Source organism: Capra hircus, chromosome 22 (assembly GCF_001704415.2).
Source record: "Capra hircus breed San Clemente chromosome 22, ASM170441v1, whole genome shotgun sequence".
Lineage (NCBI taxonomy): Eukaryota > Metazoa > Chordata > Mammalia > Artiodactyla > Bovidae > Capra > Capra hircus.
In genome coordinates this window covers 52,943,334-52,966,232 of record NC_030829.1, presented here as the reverse complement: position 1 = coordinate 52,966,232, position 22,899 = coordinate 52,943,334, and the positions used below count along the sequence as shown (strand labels likewise).

Below are 22,899 nucleotides of genomic sequence, written 5' to 3'. Positions count from 1 at the left end.
GGATGGACTTGCATTAACTGAAATGGGGAAGACCATGGATGGGACAGACTGGGAGCAGGCGGAACAGACTGGGAGTAGCTGGACCAGAAGTTCCATCCTGGGCACCATCATACTGACAGACCCTTGGACCTCCAGGTGGATTGTGAGTGAGGAAGCTCCCTGACTTGCAGCTGCCCAGAGTATGCTGATCCGACAAGGGCCAAAGGCAGAGAGGTGTGGAGCTTTATTTAAAACTATTTTTTGGACCATGGATCCAGCATCAGGGGCTCATGAAACACTCGGTATCGTGTCGATGGTTCATTCTTACATGTTGGGAGTCTGGGACAACTTCCCTAATGGCCCCCTTGAGCTCCCCCTGACCGTTCTGCCCCTGCCCTACTCTCGCCTGCAACAGTGGAGTGCAGACTGTCTCCCATTCAAGCCTTTGGCTCACCGTGCTGTTACATGCATGTGGGTGCCTTCCTTGCACAGGGACTCAGCGGGGTTGAAGTGTTTCTCCGCACGGTCCATACCTAGCACAGAGCCTGCCTCTGGGAGATTCAGGACTAACCCTGCTTGGTAATGACTGTTGACCACATCATGGCCTCTCCCAGAGCGAGACAGAAGGAAATGTCCACCCTGGCTGCAGGGAGAACTATGGGCACATTCACAAGCCCCCAAAGGGTTTCTGTGCGTTTCTGAACAATGTTTACTCATTGTTTTACAGGCTACTCTGTGTTGCCCACAGACTTCAGGGCACTAAAGGATTTATTGAGATCAGATTTGGGCAGTGATCCATAAGATGTAACAATTAAACCAATGAATTAAACTCAAGAAGCCTTGAGGAGGAGAGCACGGCTTCCTCACCCGGGGCTTCTGCCCCAGGGACAGCCTTGCTGGGGCTTTCTCCCCGGTGGGCCAGGCGGCCAATGCACACAGGACAGGAGCCCCAGACAGGGGGCACACCGTGGCCAGGGGAGCTGCTCCCCGCTCCGCGCCCTCTGCCACCGTCTGTGGGAAGATGCTCCAGCTGGACTCTGCCCCGCAGTGCTCACGGGCTGCCCCTGCCCTGATGCCTGCGGGCTCCCTTCCCCACTCAGATTCTCGGAGCCAACCCAGAGGGGTGGGATGGGGTGGGAGGCGGGAGGGAGGTTCAAGAGAGAGATGTATACCTATGACTGATTCATGTTGATGTATGGCAGAAACCAACACCATCTTGTAAAGCCATTATCCTCCAATTAAAAATAAACAAATATTAAATGGGGGAATTATAACTAAAAAAGATTAAAATTAAATAAAAAATTCTCAGGGCCAGCCGAGTGCAGCCCCCTCCAGGAAGCCGAGCAGCTGCACCTGCGTCGCTTCTTCCTTCCTACGGCCCACCACCCTTCCCAGACCCCACATCAGCAAGTGGCCCTAGGAAGTACCTTTTGCTTATGGAATCTATTGCGGGTAATTCTCACCAGTCTGGGTCAGCTAGTTTGCTCAGTCATGGGCTTAGTTTCTAGGAAACTGCTGGTCCTGAGATATGACTACAAAGCACAACTGAATTTTGTTTAAAACCCCACCAACGAACATATAAACAGGTACAACTCCCCCCTTGGAGACCCATTGGGCAGTATGAGTTGAAGCACAGTGCGCCTCATAACCAGGGCTGGGCTACAAAGTACTTACTAACTGGCTCTGGGAGGGTAGTTGTTTGATACATTTCTTTTATGTTAAAGAGCAAGATGAAAGAGAAATGACTAGATGCATGACAGAACTTCAATTATTTGTCAATGATGTGAGCAACATCTTTCCTGAATCAGATATATAAGCATTTTCCAGTGCTGGAAAAATATTTTCTCAATTTTTTGTGCTGTTTACAATGTTATAGAGAAGACACATGCATTAGTTTAATCTGCATTATGGGGCTTTTCTCTGCCACTTTCTTAAGTCTAACGCTGCTGCTGCTGCTGCTAAGTCGCTTCAGTCGTGTCCGACTCTGTGCGACCCCATAGACGGCAGTCCGCCAGGCTCCCCCGTCCCTGGGATTCTCCAGGCAAGAACACTGGAGTGGGTTGCCATTTCCTCCTCCAATGCATGAAAGTGAAAAGTGAAAGTGAAGTCTCTCAGTTGTGTCCGACTCTTAGCGACCCCATGGACTACAGCCTACCAGGCTCCTCCATCCATGGGATTTTCCAGGCAAGAGTACTGGAGTGGGGTGCCGCAAGTCTAACTCTAGACAATCACTAAAACACAACTGTCTATTAAGCCCTGATTTGTAGCATTTGCCAATTCCCAAGGTGACTGATTTCATATTATCAATGTGGATGGCCATCACTGAATTTGAAACAATCACAACATTGTTTGTTAATCTGCTATACTCCAAGACAAAATAAAAAGGTTAAAACAGAAAAACAACTCTCGCTCAGATGGCAACCTGTGACAGTGGCTGAAGAGAGAAGGCGGAGAGAAGAACTTGCTAAGACATTTGAGTCGTGTCCAACTCTTTGCGACCCCATGGACTGTAGGCTCCTCTGTCCATAGGATTCTCCAGGCAGGAATACTGGAGTGGGTAGTCATTTCCTCCACCAGGGGATCTTCATGACTCAGGGATTGAACCTGCATCTCTTAAGTCTCCTGCTTCGGCAACTGGCTTCTTTACCACCAGAGCCACCTGGGCAGCCCAGAGGGGAGAGGAAAGTGAAGTGAAAGTGTTAGTCGCAGTCGTGTCTGCCTCTTTGCGGCTCCATGGACTGTAGCTCACCAGGCTCCTTGTCCATGGCATTCTCTAGGCAAGAATACTGGAGTGGGTAGTCATTTCCTCCTCCAGGGGATCTTTCTGATCCAGGGATCAAACCCATGTCTCCTGGGTCTTCTGCATTGCAGGCAGATTCTTTACCATCTGAGCCACTGGGAAAGTCCAGGGGCGAGGAAGGGGAGGAATATTTGCAAATGGACAAAAGCTGTGGTTACTTGAGTTGCAGTGTGATGGAGTTGAGCTGGGCACAGGTTCTGGAGAAGAAGTGAAGGGAGAGCAGGATGCGGGAGAGGGAGAGAAAAAGAAACAAGCATGCTTGGCAGACCCTGCCCAACCCCCGGGCGCAGCACCAGCACTGTGTGTGCACAACTCGGATCCTCGGCCATTCTTGCCAGGTGGGTCCCCCCATCATTCTGCCCATCTCACAGATGAGGACGCCGAGGCCTGGGACCAAGGTGACACCAAAGCCCCTCTAGGCTGCCTCAGATCCCAGGGGCTGTGTGCTCTCCTCACCCCACCCCACCCCCACCCCCAGATCCCCTAGGAAACTGTGTCCCTGCTGGGAAGGCAGCGCCAAGAAGGGCCTGAATGTCCTGGCAGTATCCACCTTCCTCCCACACTGGCACTGAGCCTCCACACTCTGGAGGCCCCAGCACACTGCTGTTGATCACAATGAGCTGTGAACATCATATGAAGCTGGGACATCAAAGCGGTCCACAGGAGGAATAAGGAAACAACTGAATCATTGAGCGGAATGTTCCCAGCAAGGGCTGATACCTCCAGCTTCACAGTCTGTCTCACCTCCCGTCCCAACCCTGCCCGCCTCAGAGTGCAACAGGGCAAGAACCTGACACCCTGGGGCAGAGAGGCCAACTGTTCCATGCCCTCAAGCTCCTGACTGGAAAGAGTCTCCATGACCCCCAGGCCTGGCCCAAGGTCATGCTTCCTCCCCGGCCAGACCCCTGCTCTCCAGAGCCCATGCCAGCCCCCTGGAAGCCAGCCTTCCTCCTTTCTTTCTGTGGATTAAATTCTTGATCAGCTGACCTCAGTCCTGTGCTCAGCTGAAACAGGGATCCGGGAAGCTGGGAGCAGAGTTCAGGGCTGCAGGCTGGCTGAGTCAGAGGCAGGCAGCCTGGAAGGTGACGGCCAGGTTTGCTGGCTGGGCTCCAGGCTTTGATCCCCTGGGTTCCAGCCACGCTCTGGGCCCACCCAGACCAGCCACAAGGGCTGCAAGACACTGTCCACTGGGGAGGGAAGCAGAGCTCTCCAAGCAAGCATGAGCAGGAATGGGGTGCAGGGCAAAGAAGGAAAACTGGTGGGAAGCAGGGAGCCGTGCCGTGCAGCATGTCCCCACAGCTCCTTCCTGTCCTTCCTGCTGCTGGCAGCGAGGGTCCACCATGGGCTTAATGTCAATCACTAAGAGGTGCTAAGGTCAGGGCTGAGCCTAGTGGGGGAGGGGTGCGGCTCTGAGGACTCACATGGCTCCTAAGGTGAGGAGGGGGCACCCTCAGAGGAGAGGACTACTGGAGGTACCTGTCCCCTAGGAAGCCAGCGAGCCACACCCTCCCTGTGTCCAGCCTCTTTACAGAACCTACTCATGCTGACTGGCACCTTGGCTCACACGCATGTTGGCTGTCACACTTGTAAAGTGGTTCTTCCTACATCATCTTCTGCAAAGTTTTGTGTCAGGGTTCACTGCTGTGATGCTGGCCACTTGTAGCGTGTTCAGTTCAGTTCAGTCGCTCAGTCGTGTCTGACTCTTTGCGACCCCATGAATCGCAGCACGCCAGGCCTCCCTGTCCATCACCAACTCCCAGAGTTCACTCAAACTCACGTCCATTGAGTCGGTGATGCCATCCAGCCATCTCATCCTCTGTCATCCCCTTTTCCTCCTGCCCCCAATCCCTCCCAGCATCAGGGTCTTTTCCAATAAGTCAACTCTTCACATGAGGTGGCCAAAGTATTAGAGTTTCAGCTTTAGCATCAGTCCTTCTAATGAACACCCAGGACTGATCTCCTTCAGAACGGACTGGTTGGATCCCCTTGCAGTCCAAGGGACTCTCAAGAGTCTTCTCCAACACCACAGTTCAAACGCATCAATTCTTTAGTGCTCAGCCTTCTCCACAGTCCAACTCTCACAGCCATACATGACCACTGGAAAAACCATAGCCTTGACTAGATGGACCTTTGTTGGCAAAGTAATATCTCTGCTTTTCAATATGCTATCTAGGTTGGTCATAACTTTCCTTCCAAGGAGTAAGCGTCTTTTAATTTCATGGCTGCAGTCACCATCTGCAGTGATTTTGGAGTCCAGAAAAATAAAGTCTGACACTGTTTCCACTGTTTCCCCATCTATTTCCCACGAGGTGATAGGACCGGATGCCACGATCTTCGTTTTCTGAATGTTGAGTTTTAAGCCAACTTTTTCACTCTCCTCTTGCACTTTCATCAAGAAGCTTTTTAGTTCTTCTTCACTTTCTGCCATAAGGGTGATGTCATCTGCATATCTGAGGTTATTGATATTTCTCCTGGCAATCTTGATTCCAGCTTGTGCTTCTTCCAGCCCAGCATTTCTCATGATGTACTCTGCATATAAGTTAAATAAGCAGGGTGACAATATTCAGCCTTGACGTACTCCTTTTCCTATTTGGAACCAGTCTGTTGTTCCATGTCCAGTTCTAACTGTTGCTTCCTGACCTGCACATAGGTTTCTCAAGAGGCAGGTCAGGTTAGCTGTGGCTAACATTGGCTGGTTGGGAACCAAGGCATCCTGGGCTCCAGGGAGGTGGGGATGGGGAGTGGGGGGCTGAGGCAGTGGACTGAGTTGAAGCTGGGAGGCGTCAATGAGATACACACCAGAGCTGCTGCCCTCCACGTAAAGGTCTTAGAAGAGAAACTGCCCTGGTGAACCTTCCTCGGAATCCTTTAAGGCTTGTCACAGCTGAGGAAGGGAAGGACAAGGGGAGAAGCCTGGCCGGTCCTCTAGAAGCAAGGGGGAGGAGGGAGCACAGATGTCTGGATTCTGTTGAAGAAGGAATTCATAGGGCCTGGACTCCATCTTAGGTCTGTTCATGCTGACCATGCTCGGCCACCTTTCCAATGGACTCTGAACTCTGTTTAGTGCCTATGAAAACAATAACAGAAGGATACGACCCCCTCCAGACAGGAGAACCTTGAAGATCGTATCTAGGTTACTCATCGCCTAAGAGAAAACATACACTAATCACCCCTTCCTCCAGAGAGGCCATAGATTTTTCTGTATCAATCAGAGTGTAACCTCGGGTTTATTGATTATTGGCTAATTGTTTGACTGTTTGCACACATGAGCACATAGCACGTGAATGATGGGGTTATTGGGATTGTATTTTCCTTGGTTTATGTAAGTCTCAAGGAATTTGGAGTGGTGGGTTCAGACACGTACACATGGGGTATAAGTGATTTTCACAAAAGCTGGTTGGGGTCTTTGGCTAAGAGGAGACTCTGCCTTGGGCCCGCTGGTGTAATAAACTGCACTCCACTATCTGCATTGTCCTTCTGAGTGAGTTTGTTTCCCGGAACGCGTGGCTACAACACTGAAGGGTGTTTGCTGCTTGGGGAGCAGCTGTTCCCCAGATGCTCTGCAGGGAAAGCCCATCCCTCAGGACACCACACAGACAGACGCCCCACCCCCACCCTCAGGCCAGGCAGGAACAAGGAAGCAGCCTGGTTTCCTGCTTCCTTACCCACAGCAGGGCCTTTTCAGGCTGCAGGAAGGACGGCCCAAGGGAGAAATGATGTCACGGAGGGATGGTCTCAGATGGGCCAGTCACCTGGAACCTGGGGGCCACTCCAACAAGCCATGAGACAAATGGCAGCCTTCATCTTCCAACAGTGCACCTGGGCTACAGGAGAAGTGTTTTCCATTCACCTCTCTGGACCTCAGTTTTCTCATCTCTAAAATGGGAGTAATAACCTCCCAGGGCTGTAGAGAGGATTCGATTTAAAAAAAAAAAAAAAACTTGGCACAGTGTCTGGCCCATTAGAGAAATGTTAGCCCCAGCTTAGGCCAGCTGGGATCTGTTTCAAGTTGGTTCCCACATCCTTTTGGCATGCCCACATCCATTTGTTTTTTGAGAACTTCCTTATTTTCTGGCACCTCAAGACGCTACAGGCTGATCTTGTGTGTTTCCTGCCCGAAGCCTACAATCAGCTGTTTTACCAAGGAGTCTTCCTTCCTTTTACTGGACAATGAGAGCCAGAAACCAAAGTCTTAACACTGGGTGCTCTTGTTGCTGCTGGCCCGTCTCAACAGAGGGAGGCACCAAAGGTAAAGGCAATGCGTGTAAGTCATGTGCACAGATGTGCTCACCTTGTTTCTGTATCTACCCAGCTGAGTGCGTACTGAGCTGCATTTGATCTAAGCCGTCCTCAGGGATCACTCCAGCCTTCCTTCCTGGGGTGTAACTTCCCTCTCCTGCGGTACAAACCACCTTCTATCATCCATCTACTTCTTTGTTCTGTCTCAGCACACCTGTGAGGCAATTTTGGAATTGCAGCCCTCTAGAAAACACGTTTACCAATTAGAGTATGCTCGTTCCAGCTCCTTTCATCTTTAGCCTTATGACTTCCAGGCAAAACACTGTTTGCTACAGTGATTCAGATCAGCCCCTTTTCCCGTCAGGGGCTTCGATGGGGTCCTGTCATACATTTGTATAGTTTGCGTCAGTCATCAGCTTACTGCCTCCCAGCTCAAAATGCACCGGCAGCAATCAGTGCATGCTCTCAGCTGGAATTCCTTTAGAGGGAGACATGGTAAGCTTTCTCAATAGGGGGAGCTGGAAGAACACAGCAGGAGAAAGGCGGTCTGCCATTTCCAGCGCTGGCGGGGGTGGAGGGCAGGGTGGGCCTGAGTGCAGGCGGTCTGGGCTGCCCATTTGTAGCCTGGGTCTGCTGATGACCTTTTCCAGAGCCTTCTCCACACAGATCCAGGAGTCCCACACAGCTTGTGTGGCCTGTTCTGTGCTGGCACCCAGACTTCCTCTCGAAGCCCAGGGTCACACACTGAGCTGCAGCCACAGGGCAAGGCTCCACATGGTTCAGGCACTCAGAAAGCCTCCTGGCCCCGTGGCCCCTGGTGACCATCTCTGCTATCCCTGGACTGACCACACCTTCTCCAGGGAGACCCAGACCCCTTGCAAGACCCAGATCCCTACTACAATACTATGTAGTTTCCTTATACCTTAGAATTAGTCTTATATTATTGATTATTTGTTTATTAACTCTTCTGCTGCCCTAGGAGGACTCCCTGGGGGAGAGACGGTTTGCCCTGGCTCCAGAGAAACGTGTCCTGACTTAATAAAGCTGCCCCATCACGACCCCTTGGGGCCAAGGCCAGTGAGATGAGAAACGCAGACTCAGGCTGGTGGCCCTGCCCCTGGACTGGTGGTTGCACAATTCCAAGTGCTGGTGAGGATTAGAGCAATTGAAACACTCATAAACTTTCCAAAAAAAAAATTGGTGTATCTACCCAACTGGAGGGCTGCACCCCACAGGCCTACAAGGCCTGTGCTTGCCCCACCTCAATACCAAAGAAAGAGCCTGGAGTCGGGAACAGAGACACCAGCAGTTTAATGGATGGGGGAGCTTACCTGTCTGAAGCAAGATCTGGGAACAACACCCCACCGAGTGTGGTGGAAGGCGGGCAGAAGGTGGCAACAGTCTTTGCTCCCAGGGGGAAGACTGATCATCAGGTGGGCTCATTAATTACCAGGGAAACCAATGGAGAGGCGCACCCCTCATCAGGCCTTTGATAAGAGCAACCAGCAGCTGGAGTGGAGACAACAGTGTAGGAAGTTCAGTCGCGTCAGCAGAGCGCAGGTGAAGCAGGCACCAGTCGGGGAGAGGATGTACAGAGCAAGAGAACACCCTGACCAAATGCCAATGGAAAGGCACGAGAAAACATACCTTAAGAATACACACATTCCCATCATTTGTAATAAGCAAACACTGGTGTAGCCAAACGCACTGCAGTTTTCATCCAATGGAATATGTAAGATTGAGAATCAAAAAATTACGGCGACGTGGCATGACACGGATGAATCTCACATGCATACTACTGGGGAAGAGACATGTTAAAAGATACACTGAGGCACATTAACATTTTCAAGATTTTGAGCACATATCAGCTGGAATCAGGCAGTACTAAACTGAAGATGGCTGGGTGTGCTCCATGGACACGGGCTGGGGGCTTTTATCGAGAAGACACAGTAGCTAAACAAGGAAATTATCTGATTGGCTATAGCTTGTGTGGTGGCCTAATATGACAAAGTCTACTTGGCTGCTTGTGACTGGTCGTTCTTAAGTTTCATTTTCTCGGATTTCAGTGTGTAACTTCTGGCTGAGGTTTCAGTTTGCTTTCTAAGGCTACCAGGGCAGCATGACCACCTTGTTCTAATGGACTCCTTGTTTAATTTCTTTGACACAGAGGGCTGTGTTAGACGTTTTAATGATAACATTAAAAAATAATAGGGGACTTCCCTGATGGTCCAGAGGCTAAGACTCCATTCTCCCAATGCAGGGGGCCTGTGTTTGATCCCTGGTCAGGGAATTGGATCCCACATGCCACAACTAAAAGATTACATGTGCCCCAGCTGAGACCTAGTGAGGCCAAATAAATAAAAAATGATGGTTGTTTGCTTTCTCACTTTTTTTTGCAATGTTAACAGAGTTGTGGAAAAATAAAACTCAAAACACAAATAAAGATGCTCCAAGAGAGAACAAAGGGGCTTCCCTGGTGGCTCAGATAGTAAGGAATCCGCCTGCAATGCAGAAGACCTGGGTTCTATCCTTGGGTCAGGAAGATCCCCTAGAGAAGGGAGTGGTAACCCACTCCAGTATTTTTGCCCGCTTTGAGGGTCTCCATATACAAGCCAGAGCAGGTGGGGAGCTCTGTAGTCAGGTACCTTGGGTCTCAGAGGGCCCCAAGTCTCTCCTGAAGGAAGTAGAGGATGAAGCACCTCAGCGTGTGGCCATGCCCTCCCACCCACGTGGGGACCTTGTAGCCTCATCTCCAGGGCACAGGAACTGCAAGAGCTTTTGTCTCCAGTGGGTGGAAGAGTAGGCTTGGACAGCTTAGCGTCTGTGAGACACTGTCCCACAGAGGCTTGGCACAAGCAAGGAAGTAAAGAACAAGAGCAAAGATGCAGAGGGACAGGCGTTCGAAGGAGGGCCCTGGATGGCCGTGTCTTGCTTTGTGTCTCCCCTCCCGGATTCTGAGGACAGCAGCCCAGTTGATAAGGACTTTCAAATGTTAGAATGAGAAAGGGCAACTGAGCCTGTCTCTACCACTAGTAGGGCTTTGGAGATAGAAAGGTGTGTTCCCAGTTAAAGGTGGGCAAACAGCAGAGCCAGGCTGAGACTCGCCCCTCCCGACGGAGTCCGGGGCACTTCTTTGGTAATATTTCGCTGGATGAAGCCACACATTCCGCGTCTTTTAAAATCCCCCGTGGAGCCATGTCCTGTACTTGAAACTGAGCCAGAATCAGCTGACCTTTGTCCCTGAGGCAAAGACCTGGTTCAGGAGCCCAGTCCAGGAACATAAGGAGAGAGTGGATCTGAGCTCTTCTAAAGTAGGAGACCTCACGTTGCACCTCAGATCCGTCAGAGCCGGGAGACACTGCCACACCCAGCTCACTGCGACGGCAGAGATGGATCTGGACGTGAAGGTGTGGAAGCGAATGTTCCAGGAATTAATTCGGGAGGTGAAGCCGTGGCACACATGGCAACTCACGCTGGACAAAAGCCTTCTTCCTAACATCCTGAAGCCAGGGTGGGCACAATACCAGCAGTGGACCTTCGCCTGGTGAGTAGGGAGTGCGATGGTAACATTCCAGAAAATTCTTGCTCATTTCTTCTTACTTCATACACTCATTACTTTTCTTCTGCTCATGCTTGTAAATTGGAGATTACAGGAAGGTGCCCATCATCCAAGATGCTTCAGGTTCATTAAATTTTTTTTGCTTATTACACTGGACTACAAGATGAAAGCAAGACTGAGCTAATGCCCAGAGAGAGAAAAAAGAAGCTGTGAGCAGTGAGGGTGAGAAGCAGTGAGGAAAAGAGAAGGGGAGGAAGGGAGGCTATTGCCCTCAACTGCACAAAAGCTGGATGAGCAAGGCTTAGGGCACATGTCCCCTGCTTTGGGGACACCTGGGATCCAACACAGAGTCTGCGGGGGAGAGACTCTGTGCGCTAAGACCCCCTCAGAGAAGGGGCGGAGGGCGGTGAGAAGCTGAGCAACACACAGCAAACCTTGCCCCTCTCTACTCCGAGCTAATGGAGTCTTTTTATTTTGTCTATTGATTTATTTTTGCCTGCGCTGGTCTTCACTGCTCTTGTACAGGCTTCTCACCGCAGTGGGTTCTCTTGTTGCAGAGCACACGCTGCAGGCGCGTGGGCTTCAGTAGTTGCAGCACATGGACTCAGTAGTGGTGGTGACAGGCTTTAGATACTCTGAGGCATGTGGGATCTTCCCCAACCAGGGATTGAACCCATGAGCCCTGCTCTGGCAGGCAGGTTCCTATCCACTGCAACACTGTAGAAGTCTGATGGAGTCTTTTAAAAGTAGGACCTTCTGAGGTCATTCAAAGTCTAGCCCTCTCTTTTCCAGTTGGGAGAGTGGAACCTCAAGGGTTGGGGGTGGGGGCCTGGGACTCTATCCTGGAACTGGGGTTGTGCTCAATCCCTTTTCCGGGAGAGGGTCCAGGCAGAGGAAGCAGAGCTCTTCTCTCCTGGTGGTGTATGTTTTCCAGGGCCAGGAGCATCAGAGCAGAGTCTCAGCTCACTCCTTACAGTCTGGAGGCTGGAAGTCCAAGATCAAGGTGCCAGCTGCTCTTCTGGGCCACAGGCTTCTTGTTGTGTCCTTACATGGCAGAAGGAGCTCAGGTGCTCTGCGGGCTTGCTTCTGTAGGAGCACTAATCTCAGACATCCTAATCACCTCCCAAAGGCTTCACTTTCTAACACCATCACCTTGGGTGTTAGGATCCCAACGTGGGAATTTGGGGGGTACACAAACATTTAGACTGCAGCATTTATCCACATCTGCTTATATCTATTTGTGGATTTCAGTTCAGGGTTCCTGGGGCTCTTGCACGTGTAGCCTCTGATGCACTTACATCCACATGTGAGGAAGCCTTGGTTTGGGGTCAAGAGACTGGAGCTCCAGTCCTGGCTCTTCCACCTGCTGGGTCTCCGGGCATGACACGTTGCCAGGGTGTGCCTCATCTCTAAAATGATTACATTGGACTTGGAATTTGCCCAAAGTCCCTTCCAGCTCCAAGGGTTTGTGATTTGCTATTTTCATGGCAGACACACCCGTGGGTCACACTCTGTGTCGGTGGCACAGTGGAGATAGGAACATGGGGCTCAGGATTTCTTCCCTGCTAACCCACGCCCCCTATCAAATCACGTCTCTGCGTGTCCTTCCCACACAGCCCACAACTTGGTCATACTGAGCCAGGTTATGGGTCTTGTCTTCTGTCTCCATAGGTTCCAGTGCTCCTTGTGCTCTCGAAACTGGGCCTCCGCCCAAGTTCAGGTCCTTTTCCACATGCACTGGAGTGAGGGGGAATCCAGGGGGCAGGTGAAGATGAGAGTCTTTGCCCAGAGATGTCAGAAGTGCGCCCAGCCTTCGTTTGAGGTTCCCGAGTTCACAGAAGAGAACATCTCAAGGATCCTGAACAACCTGGTGTTGCAAATTCTGAAGAAATGCTATAGAGAAGGAATTAAGTTCGTGAAGAGTCCTATGATTAAAGACATTGCTCTCAAAGGGCCACATAACAGTGACAACTGCGAGGCATGTCTGCAGGGCATTTGTGTCCAGAATGACATAGGTCTGGCCGTGCAGTCACCAATAGCCCTGCCATTTCACACAATAAGCTCGCCCACCCTTGGGATCACCGCTGAAATGCCTCCCACGAGTGGAAGCACCAGAGGGGAAGCAGTGAAGAAAAAGAAGGTATTACCCAGATCGTGGTTTCCTGAGCCCACACCAGCTGAGAGCCTCCCTACTTCGTGGAGCCCAAGAACGAACACCAGCTTCCAGAGGGAGAGAAGAGACCAGGATTCCTCCTGCGATCAGAGCTTCTATTCCCACCCAGCCCAGCATCCCAGGAGCACACACATGCACTGCTGCTGTTTCATCCTAATTTTAATTGTAATTATAATCATCATCGTAACTGTAATTGTGGTAGAAGTTACTATCTGAGCCTCGAAAGCTTGATCAGTGAGTTTATAAAATCAGACACACAGTCATCTACTGTATAATCCCACTGACGCAAAATATTCAGATTAGGTAAATCTAGAGACAGGAAGTAGATTTAGGGATGCCAATCAAAGGAGAAATGGTGGACTGCTATATAGTCTGTGTGGTTTTTTTGGGGGGTGACAAAAATATTTCAGAGGTGATGGCTGCATAACGCTATGAATACACCAAACGCGCCTGCATTGTTCACTTTAAAATGGTTAATTTAATGTAAAGCTCGCCTCAATGAAAAAAAAAAAAAAACACTGCAATTTCATTCATTCTCTGCAGAACTGAGACTGAGGCGTTTATGGCTCATGGAACCATTTGGAAATCTCATGCAACCCGGGGGCCCTCTCACCAGAAAATTTCGCACAGACCCTCTGTTGTCAGTCTGTGGAGGTGTTTGCTGTTCAAAGCATTTGCCTGAAAATCAGGTTCTAAGTCAGAGGTCTCCACTGAGGAGCTAACACACAGCTGAGGAGTGAAGCAGGAAGCTCCACCAAGGCTGGCAGTTATCCTTCCAAGGTCCATTTAACTTATTCTTTGTACTTTACTATTTCTTGTCACATGCTTTGTAATGTATGTTATTAGCAGAATGGGATAGTGATGGGATAAATAAATACACACCCATTTGGTGTGTGTGTTCAGTTTCTCATCGACAGGGTTGCACAATCAAAATCATCAGGGTGGTGGGGGGGGTGGGGGGAACCCTGCTCTGAAGACCAAGGGTGGAAGCCTGTGCATGGATTCTCAGCTAGATTCTGAAATCCAGTTGTTTTTGTACAAGTTTGCTGTTCTGATTAATGAGAACTATCTTAAGACTCATTCTCACATCTTCTTTTAAATGTAGAAATAGGAATCCTCCCATTTACATGGCTAAAATGAAAGCAAAAGTCATTTACAGCAAATGCTCCTTTTCCCTTACCCTCGTCCCCTTCTCCATCCGTCTGGCCCCCTCATCAGTGTCAGTGGTTCCTGCAAGCGCAGGGTTGGTCTGGTCCAGCCCCAGCCTGCAGGCTGCTCCCTCTGGGGCAATCTCTACAACTACTTCACTTTGCAAAACTGAAGCTTTGTAGCCATTAAACAACAACTCCCCCTTTTTCCTTCCCCCGAGGCCCTGCTAACCAACATTCTTCTGTCCATTTCTTTAAATTTGACTACTTTAGACTACATATGCCTGATATATGTGGAATTACATAGTGTTTGTCTTCTTACAACCGGTTCATTTCACTTAGCATAATTCCGTCAAGGTTCACCCAAGTTGTAGTGTGTGACAGGATTTCACTTCCTTTCTGGGGCTGAATCATTTTCCACTCTATGTATGTACCATATTTTGTTTATCCAGTCATCTGTTGATAGGCACGTGGGTTGCTTCCATCTCTTGGATGCTGGAACTAGTGCTTCTGTGAACTTGGGTGCACAAATAGCTCTTGAGACTCTGCTTGCAACTCTTTTGGATATATACTCTGAAACGGAACTGCAAGATCATACGATAATTCTATTTTAATTTTTTGAGGAACCTCCAAACTGTTCCATAACTGTACCATTTTACAATCCCAACATAAGGATTCCAATTTCTTCACATTCTAGCCAACATTTACTTCATTTATTTTGTTTTTTTTTTAATATGTAATCACCATATCAATGGTGTAAGGTGATATCTTATAGTATTTTTGATTTGTATTTCTAGACAATGCATTTTTTTATGATGAAAGTTTAATTTTCCAAGGCAATATCAGAAATAATATTTGTAAGAACTCAGCACAGAGATAACTACTGGGAACACAACCCAAATGTATGGGTAAATCTTTCACAGACTTGAGCACAGTCTACATACCTGTATTAGACAAGTTGCCATTAGACTTAAAATAAATAGCAGGATAAGACTGAGAACACACACGCCTAAGAAACAAGCGTGTAAGAGAAATGAGGGAGTCCCACAGCCCATACACACCTGGACGCTGGGTGACCAGTGAGGCGGGGAAGGTATGCTGGATCATTACCATAAAAAGGGTTCAGGCCTTCCCTGATGGCTCAGTGGTAAAGAATCCACCTGCCAGCTCAGGACACACTGGTTCCCTCCCTGGTCTGGGAAGATCCCATACGCCTCACAGCAACTAAAACTCCTGTGCCACAACTATTGAGCCGGTGCCCAGGAGCCACAACTACTGCACCCACATGCCATAGCTTCTGAAGCTTGCGTGCCCTGGAGCCCATGTTCTACAACAAGAAAAGCCACCACAACAAGAAATCTGCACGCCACAACTAGAGAGCAGCTCCGGCTCACCACAACTAGAGAAAAAGCCTGACAGCAACAAAGACCTAGCACAGCCAAAAATAAAGCACAAAATCAAACATTTTTAATTAAAATTGTTTTTAAAAAGGAGGTTCCTAGTGGAAAGCAAATCATCAAATCTTAAAGTGGGATCAGCCTTAAAGATTGTCTTTTCCACCTCTATTTTTTGCAGGTGGGGAAAATAAGACTCCCCCAAAGTGAAGTGATTTTTCTCAGGACAGTACAGTGCATTTGTAAAAGAGCTGGCCTTGCAATCCCGGCTCCTTGAGTTCCAGTGTTGACTATCGGTCCCTTCAGGAGGTTACCAAATATATTCAGAAAGTCACAAGAATAAACGTGCTCTCAATGAGAACCAGATCTATTTTGGACCAATTCATCACTAGTACCTGAGTTACAGGAGCTACCCAGGGTTGACCAGTTACAAGTGAAAATAGATTGTGATGCAGCAGCTGATTAGTAAGACTGAAATCCTAACCCCAGACAGTGTCCCTCCTCCCCTCAAAGCCACACCTCTACCAGCGCAGGCTCAGCCTTGGGTCCTCTCTGTCCCCCTGGTGAGTTTCACAGTCAAGGCTAGTTCATCTGTGTAACACCGTATCTTCTTCGGTCCCAGTACCAGGGTTCTGCTGCTTTCTTTCCTAAGAATTATGAGTTAAGGCCTACTCAACTGTAATTTGCTTCTCCTGTAATTTATATTACACTGCAATAAAATGACGGAAGCATCTCAATTTTTCACTCTGATGACACAGCTGGAGACTCTAAGCAGAGATATTGGAGTTGCCTACGAATGCTGAAGTTTGGCACCATTTCAAATTTTAAAGCCTAGATATAATTTCCTAATTTTTAGAAATAAAACCAATGTACATGCCATAAAATAAGCATTTAAACCTATGGACACCACAGAACAATAACTAAGAAGACACACATACGGCCAAAAGCATGTGACAAAGTGTTCAACATCACTAGTTATCAGAGAAATCAAGTCAAAACTTCAATGAGGTACCACATCACAAAGGTCAGAAAGTGTGACATCATCAAAAAATCTACAAACAATAAATGCTGGAGAGTGTGTGGAGAAAAGGGAACCCTCCTGCAGTGTTGATGGGAATGTAAATTGGTACAGCCACTGTGGAGAACAGTATGTGTGTTCGGTCGCTCAGTCACGTTCGACCCTTTGTGACCCCATGGACTGCAGTCCGCCAGGCCCCTCTGTCCATGGGAGTTTCCCGGCAAGAGTACTGGAGTGGGTTGCCATTTCCTTCTCTAGGGGATCTTCCCAACCCTGGGACTGAACCCACGTCTCCTGCATTGGCAGGCAGATTCTTTACCACTGAACCACCAGGAAAGCTGGATAACAGTATGCTGTTTCCTTAAAAAATTAAAAATAGAGCTACCATATGATCCAGCAATCCCATTCCTGGACATATATCTGACGTAAAACATACTTCTAAAAGATACATGCACCCCAATGCTCACTGCAGCACTATTTACAATACCCAAGACATGGAAGCAGTCTAAATGTCCATTGACAGAGGAAAGTATAAAGACGTGGTATGTGTATACAATGAAGTATTACTCAGCCGTAACAAAAGAATGAAAAAATGCCATCTGCAGCAACATGGATGGACCTAGAGATGATCACACTAAGAGAACTAAGTCAGACAGAAAGATTAATTTCACGTATATCACTCGTATGTGGAATCTAATTTAAAAAAATTATACAAATGCATTTCTTTGTAAAACAGAAACAGACCACACTGGTTTCAAAAACAAACTTTCAGTTACCAAAGAGGAAATGTGGGGGGAGGGGTAAATTAGCAGCTTCGGGTTAACATACAGACACTATAAAATAGATAACCTACCGCAGAGCATAGGAACTCTACTCAATATTCTGTAACAAGCTATAAAGAATCTGAAAAAGAATGAATATATGTATAACTGAATCACTTTGCTGGACACCTGTAACTAACACAACATCATACATCAACTATACTTCAATTGAAAAAAAAATCACCAAAGGTATCCAAATTTTCTTTCCACTCAAAAGTAGGGAGATGCATCAAGGCAGGAAAGAATAGGAGGGAAAGACAGTAACTGATTTCCAGAGATTGCTCCTCACAGTCCTGAGTTACCCTAAACTGGTGTTTGGCAAGCATGTCAAATGGTTGTTCTAGACAGTTAAAGTCAGGAAACCTAGTGTAGGTCTTGTTATTAATTAAAATGCACTACTCAGTGATTTCACCGAAGTGTCTTTACCCCTTTACTTTCAACATATGAAAAATGGGTATCATAATAAGCTTTTGGAACCAGAACATTTTTCTCCTAAGAATTATATTTTCTTTCCTTCATATTGCTTTAATATTCATATCTATATTCTACATAAATTACTTTTCCAAATTATGAATCAATCCATATGCATCATGTAAAATGTTCAGATCTCTCTTATTTCCATTAAGATGCTTAATCTACTTTAGAATCTTTCTGCATTTTTACATTTATATGAGTAAAGTAAAGAGTATTTCTACAAGCCTCATATTTAAGCTATATTTCTTTAATTATGTTATTAAACATAATAAACATTATGGGATGTTATATAATATGAAATAATTACATATCAATGTATTCAGTACTTTTTCAGTTATTTTTATGTAACATCGATATAAGGGGTTTTTTTGCACAAAAGACTGGTTTTATTGAAATAAATTTTACATGAGTTATGGACAGTCAATTTATGTGAAAGCCCTCATTTCCCCCCTTTTGAGACACATTTTCCATTTGGCTGTTATGTAACATATACTGTGGCATGAAATAAACTTCCAAAATCATTCACATAGTACAACTGATAAATTTGCATTATATTTGTAAAGTGTATAAATAAAAACACAACTGTTTGAGGTTCAATTAAAGTGACTTCTCACTTAACTGAGAAAAGAGGCTCTCCTACTCTTTTCATCTCTTAACCTATCTCTCAGAGTTTGCCTTTAAGTTGAAGCAGTGCTCTATGGAACCATTACTAGGTGGCTTTAGATTGTTCTGCCTGCTCTATATCTGTTGAGAATAAAATATTTAGAAGTATGATTAAACCTATGAAGACAAAATATTGAGCATCAGTATTAACCCCTTTGGTTTTTCAGATAAAGAAATAAAAATTGCTCACTTCTAGTCCTGATTAACTTCTGAAAAACCCAACTGACCTGACTTGTGCTGTCCAGTATGGTAGTTACCTTTGGCTATTTAAATTTAAATGTAATTAAATTCAAGAGCTCAAGAAGCACATACATCTGTCAGTTACTAAGTTAGACAGCACAGATACAGAGCCCTTCCTTCACAGCAGCAAGTTTTACTGGACAGTGCTCAGCTAGACCACAGAGGGGTGGATCGATATAAACATATATGAATATATGCAATTTTTCCATCTTAGTCACAAAAGTTACTTGTTTAAACTTATCTTCAACATATTCACAATCTTGTTTATTTTAGCTCAAGATAATAGTATAAAAATAGATATTTGTATAATTTCTCCAAATCCTATAATGTGATATCAAAGTTCAAAGCCCTCTAATGAACTCCTTCTTTGCCCATGTAAACTCAGTTTCCTCTGCTCTCTCTGGACTGCAGTGGCTCACCCGTGAGCAAAGTCTTCCTGAGGCACCTGCAGGGAAGCCTTGCGGGGGACTGACTCCTCATCATTGTGGACTAGTCCTTCCTGCTACGTTATATGACCATCTTGGAGGACGGGTCCCCGGAGGCAATGCCTCTGCTCTGCGCTCCAGCATGCATCCTGGGACCCCAGGAGGCCCACTCGTGGCAGGCTGACCATCCATGGAGGCCCCACCAGGTTTCCCATGACCAGCCAGGCCCACACGTCCTCCACTAGAGCCACCAGGGCACCATCTGAGCCCAGTGCCTGGGCAGACAGTCCAGCCCGTCTTTCTACCTTCAAGGCCCAGATTATACCTAAACTCTTTCCTGAAAGCCTAAACTTGGTAAAATACAACTTAAAACATACGAAAATAACAATGTATATAAACCCAAGGAAAACAGTCCTCAGTAAAAGAAATGATGCATTAAAACTCTTTAAAAATAACAAAATAAACTCTCATCTGACTAATTCAATATAAATACTCTTTTCAACACCCCTTTATCCCTGGATCTCCAAAAACAATGCAGTCAACTTCAAAATTTGGTCTTTTAAGTGATAATTTTTTAAAATAACACATTTTTTAAAACTTAAATGTGTATTATTTGGAAACAAGTAAATGCAAATGAACCTTTAAATATCAATATATAAACCCATTTATCGATTCTCCAGTCCACAGAGAGAGTTATTCACATATTTGAAATTTGAAAATCATTTTTCCTAACAACTATGACAGTGGTTTCTAGACTTTGCCTGTAAGCCCAAGCTATTATTCCTCTATGACTACCCACAACAGGAAGATTTACAGCTCCACAGGTCAGGAAAATTCTGTAGTCTTCTGATGGATGGCATCAAAGCTGAAGGCTGAAAGATACTTTGGTGGTATAGCTGGGAATAGATTCTGCAACAAAAAGAAAAAAATATACTCAACCACTCCACATCTTATTATGAAGTGTAACTACATCAAAATTCAAATTATTGCCATTTCATACTCCAAGTATAGAGATAAATGCATTTATTTATCACCATTATGTCAATCACGACAAACGTGTAGTCATGCTTTAGAGATATTTAGACCTAAGATAGAAGAATGCATTATTTAAGATTGATTTTTTAATTTTTAAATTTATATTTTTTTCTGCACTGTGTCTTTGTTGGAGCACGCAAGTTTAGTCGCTTTGTGTCATACAGGATCTAGTTCCTCAACCAGATATCAAACCTGTGTCCCCTGCCTTGGAAGGCAGATTCTTAACCACTGGACCACCAGGCAAGCCCTGAAGATTAACTTATTATTAATTCTCATTCTTTTGCAATCTTTCCTACCACCTTACACAAGCTACATCAACATACTGGAAACTATATGGGCCCAAAATAATAAAAGTTGATAAAATAGAAATATATAGCCAAGAACTATAGATGCCAGGTAGAAGGGAATATGGTTTATAAAAGAAGTCTGGGCTATTCCTAAACCAAGTACCATCTTATTAATAATCATTTTATCATTCCTGCTCTTCCCACTGGTTACTGCACACTCTTTCTCTCTTCACAGCCAAATTTTTTCAAAGGCTGGTCTATACCAATGGTTCTCAGACTCAAAGCATCAGTATCACCTGGGAACTTCTGAGAAATGCACATTCTCAGGCCCCACCCCAGACCTGATGACTCAAAATTTCTGAGAGTGGAGCCTGTAGCTGATTCTCATGTTCACTAAAGTATGAGGACCAGGGAGAGGCCTCACTTCTTCACCATTCTTGAATCGTACAAGGTTGGACATCCTTACAGACTCACTAAATCTACTTTTTAAAACAAATTTATTTATGTATTTATTTTGGCTGCACCCTGCGGCATGTGGGATCTTAGTTCCCTAACCAGGGATTGAACCCTAATCCCCTGCATTGGAAGGCAGTCTTAACCACTGGGCTGCCAAGGAAGGCCACTAAATCTATCTTCTTCTCCTTACAGTGATGAACTCTCTAACTCAGACATTAGTCTGAAAGGGAAGGAGAGAAAAGAGAGAAGACAGCACGATGAAGAAGAAGGAAACTTAAAAAAATTCAAAGCATATGTCCAACCACATCTACGTTGATCAATTAAGAAATCACCATTTTCGTAGGTCAAACACAGCTGAATATTGGCAATACCATTTAGTTCAACCTAATATGAATATATGAAGGTTGTGTGAGTGTGAGCGTGCATGCTCAGTTGCTCATTCATGTGTGACTCTTTGCGACCCTATGGACTGCAGCCCACCAGGCTCCTCTGTCCATGAGCTATCCCTGGGAAGAATCCTGGAGTGGGTTGCCATTTCCTTCTCCAGGGGATCTTCCCGACCCAGGGATTCGAACCCACATCTTCTGCATCTCCTGCACTGCAGGCAGATTCTTTTACCGCTGAGCCACCGGGAAGCCCATAAGAAGGATAGAATTATGATAATTATTTAGAAATAAACAAATGCATTCAAAATCTATTATCACTGAAGTTAACTTTTAAAATCAAACCATTTTTATTCCTGGCCACATAGATGGAAAGATTAATACCTATTTTCTTTAATCCATTCTTACATTTTTATATAATAGCAGTATAACAGGATTATGAACAAAAGAATAAAATACAAGAAAGTTTTCTGTAAGAGGAAAATTATACAACCCTAAGATAAATTTTGACAAAATGAATGGTTCTGGTATTTCAGTTTCATGTTTAATATAAATTTCTAATTTATTTCATAACACTTCAGGATTCAGGATTAAGGATGGACAAACACATGAGAGGTAACTGTATAGAACTTTTCTTATTTTAACTGGAAAAATTTTACTTTGCCAATAAATGGTATTTTTCATTAATGTCATGAGATACCTGAATATCTGAATGTGACTTATCATCTTCAGATACCTACTAACAAGGGAGCAGTAAGCTCACACGTATAATACTTTCTGAGAGTGACTGAGGGAACCTGTCCCCAAGTGCTTGTCTTCAGACTCACGGGGTCAGGGCTACAGCCTCCCTAAATTCACATGCACAACATCTTTCATTCAGGTCTATATCCAGCTTACCAAAAAAAAAAAAGAGAGAGAGAACTGGAAAAATTAAGAGATAACTTGTGGGGACCTACACTCAGAAGAGGAAAAAAAAAGAAGAGACAGCAAAAAAGAAGAACAAAGACTCAGTTCAGTTCAGTCGCTCAGTCGTGTCCAACTCTGTGACCCCATGAATCGCAGCACGCCAGGCCACCCTGTCCATCACCATCTCCCGGAGTTCACTCAGACTCACATCCACCGAGTTGGTGATGCCATCCAGCCATCTCATCCTCGGAACAAAGACTAACTGATGCCTTTCCTTGAGTCTATGTTTCTGAAAAGAGGAAGGCGTTCTAAGGCTTCTGGAACACTTTGGAAACAGCCACTGGGAAAAACACTTCCGCCCTTTCCTGAGGTACTGTGACCGCCCTGTTCCTCTGTGTCATTTAGTTATGCGAAACCAAGACTAAACGCATCTACTCCTAATCTGCCAGGTGGCACTAGCGATAAAGAACCAGCCTGCTAGTGGAAATGTAAGGGATGTGGGTTCGATCCCTGGGTTAGAAAGATCCTCTGGAAGAGGGCATGGCAACCCACTCTAGTATTCTTGCCTGGAATCCCCATGGGCAGAGGAGCCTGGAGGGCTGCAGTACGTAGGGTCGCAGAAGAGTCGGACACGACTGTGACTTACCATACACACACTAATCTGTCATTTTGTTTTTTCCTTTTGTGATATTCTACAGGTGTACTTTGATGTATATAAGAGATGACTTTTTTAAAAGTTAAATGTAAATGGATTTTGACATGGAAACCTCTGTTCTATTAATTAAAATACCATTTTATCAATATCATTTCATTACGATCCCACAGAAAGTTAGTAATGCAACCTTCACATTTTAAGTGTATGTTTCCCAGCTTCTCTGTCACATGGTTGAGGATGTATC

General features: G+C 46.0%; 2 protein-coding genes across 4 annotated transcripts in view; one reads left to right on the top strand and one right to left on the bottom strand.

Moving 5' to 3' along the window:
* On the top strand, positions 9,953–16,390 carry RTP3 (receptor transporter protein 3). 2 transcript variants are annotated; one of them, XM_005696031.3, is made up of 2 exons: positions 9,953–10,562; positions 12,249–16,390. In XM_005696031.3, exons 1-2 carry the CDS (start codon positions 10,408–10,410, stop codon positions 12,964–12,966), a joined length of 873 nt encoding a protein of 290 aa, XP_005696088.3. In that variant the 5' UTR covers positions 9,953–10,407; the 3' UTR covers positions 12,967–16,390. The 2 variants fall into 2 exon arrangements, 1 of the variants encoding a protein (XP_005696088.3); XR_001917027.1 differs by having other exon boundaries at positions 10,480–10,562; positions 11,512–12,347.
* Positions 17,837–22,899, bottom strand: part of LRRC2 (leucine rich repeat containing 2) — a 39,108-nt gene continuing 34,045 nt past the window's right edge. For both annotated transcript variants that reach the window (XM_005696028.3, XM_018038403.1), the window contains exon 9: positions 17,837–19,842. In XM_005696028.3, coding sequence (XP_005696085.2) covers positions 19,793–19,842 — 50 coding nt within the window. In that variant the 3' untranslated portion in view covers positions 17,837–19,792. The remainder of the gene's footprint in view (positions 19,843–22,899) is intronic.

Coding starts and splice junctions, on each gene's coding strand:
- RTP3 (XM_005696031.3), top strand. CDS start 10,408: ATGGATCTGGACGTGAAGGTGTGGAAGCGAATGTTCCAGGAATTAATT. Junction 10,563..12,248: donor CAGCAGTGGACCTTCGCCTG/GTGAGTAGGGAG, acceptor CTGTCTCCATAG/GTTCCAGTGCTCCTTGTGCT.